The 1,165-nt window shown below is 51.6% G+C and overlaps 1 protein-coding gene across 1 annotated transcript; it reads right to left on the minus strand.

Moving 5' to 3' along the window:
• Positions 1-320: 320 nt before the first annotated feature.
• LOC135577906 (olfactory receptor 14A16-like) lies at positions 321-806 on the minus strand (the record flags this gene model as incomplete). The annotated part of the gene is made up of 1 exon (XM_065048023.1): positions 321-806. A coding segment is annotated over one exon (486 nt), but the record flags the coding sequence as incomplete, so codon positions are not given.
• Positions 807-1,165: the final 359 nt, after the last annotated feature.

Raw genomic sequence — 1,165 nt, forward strand, 5'->3', positions numbered from 1 at the left:
GACCTTGCAGGAAGGATATAGTGAAAAACAAGTCACTAAAGAACCCTTTATTCTTTTTAGAGACAAGGAGAGCACTGCTGCTCATTTAAGAGGAAAACAGTTATAAAAGAAAAGCCAGCAGTGAATTAGAAAGGGGTTGACAACATTATCACAATAAGAAAACAACCAACAACAACAGAAAATCCAGTTGACAGGCTGGGCTTGTAATTAGCTACATTAAAACTCCTGTATAGAAGAAGATGGCCAGTTTATTGCTTCAGAAAACAGAGGGATATGAGTTTGCACAGGGCATCCTTGAGCTCCTGGTTCCTCATGCTGTAGATGAGGGGGTTCACTGCTGGAGGCACCACCGAGTACAGAACAGACACCACCAGATCCAGGGATGGGGAGGAGATGGATGAGGGTTTCAGGTCAGCAAATATGCCAGTGCTGAGGAACAGAGAGACCACGGCCAGGTGAGGGAGGCAGGTGGAAAAGGCTTTGTGCCGTCCCTGCTCAGAGGGGATCCTCAGCACGGCCCTGAAGATCTGCACATAGGACACCACAATGAACACAAAACACCCAAATCCTAAGCAGACACTGACCACAAGAAGCCCCATTTCCCTGAGGTAGGAGTGTGAGCAGGAGAGCTTGAGGATCTGGGGGATTTCACAGAAGAACTGGCCCAGGGCATTGCCCTTGCACAGGGGCAGTGAAAATGTATTGGCCGTGTGCAGCAGAGCATTGAGAAACCCAGTGGCCCAGGCAGCTGCTGCCATGTGGACACAAGCTCTGCTGCCCAGGAGGGTCCCGTAGTGCAGGGGTTTGCAGATGGCAACGTAGCGGTCCTACGACATGATGGTGAGGAGACAATACTCTGAACCAAGCAAGAAACAAAAAGAGAAGACCTGTGCAGCACATCCTGCATAGGAAATGACCCTGGAATCCCACAGAGAGTTGGCCATGGATTTGGGGACAATGGTAGAGATGCAGCCCAGGTCAAGGAGGGCGAGGTTGAGCAGGAAGAAGTACATGGGGGTGTGGAGGTGCTGGTCCCAGGCTATGGTGGTGATGATGAGGCCGTTGCCCAGGAGGGCAGCCAGGTAGATGCCCAGGAAGAGCCAGAAGTGCAAGAGCTGCAGCTCCCGTGTGTCTGTGAACGGCAGGAGGAGGAACTGGGTGATGG

Source organism: Columba livia, unplaced genomic scaffold, assembly GCF_036013475.1.
Source record: "Columba livia isolate bColLiv1 breed racing homer unplaced genomic scaffold, bColLiv1.pat.W.v2 Scaffold_178, whole genome shotgun sequence".
Lineage (NCBI taxonomy): Eukaryota > Metazoa > Chordata > Aves > Columbiformes > Columbidae > Columba > Columba livia.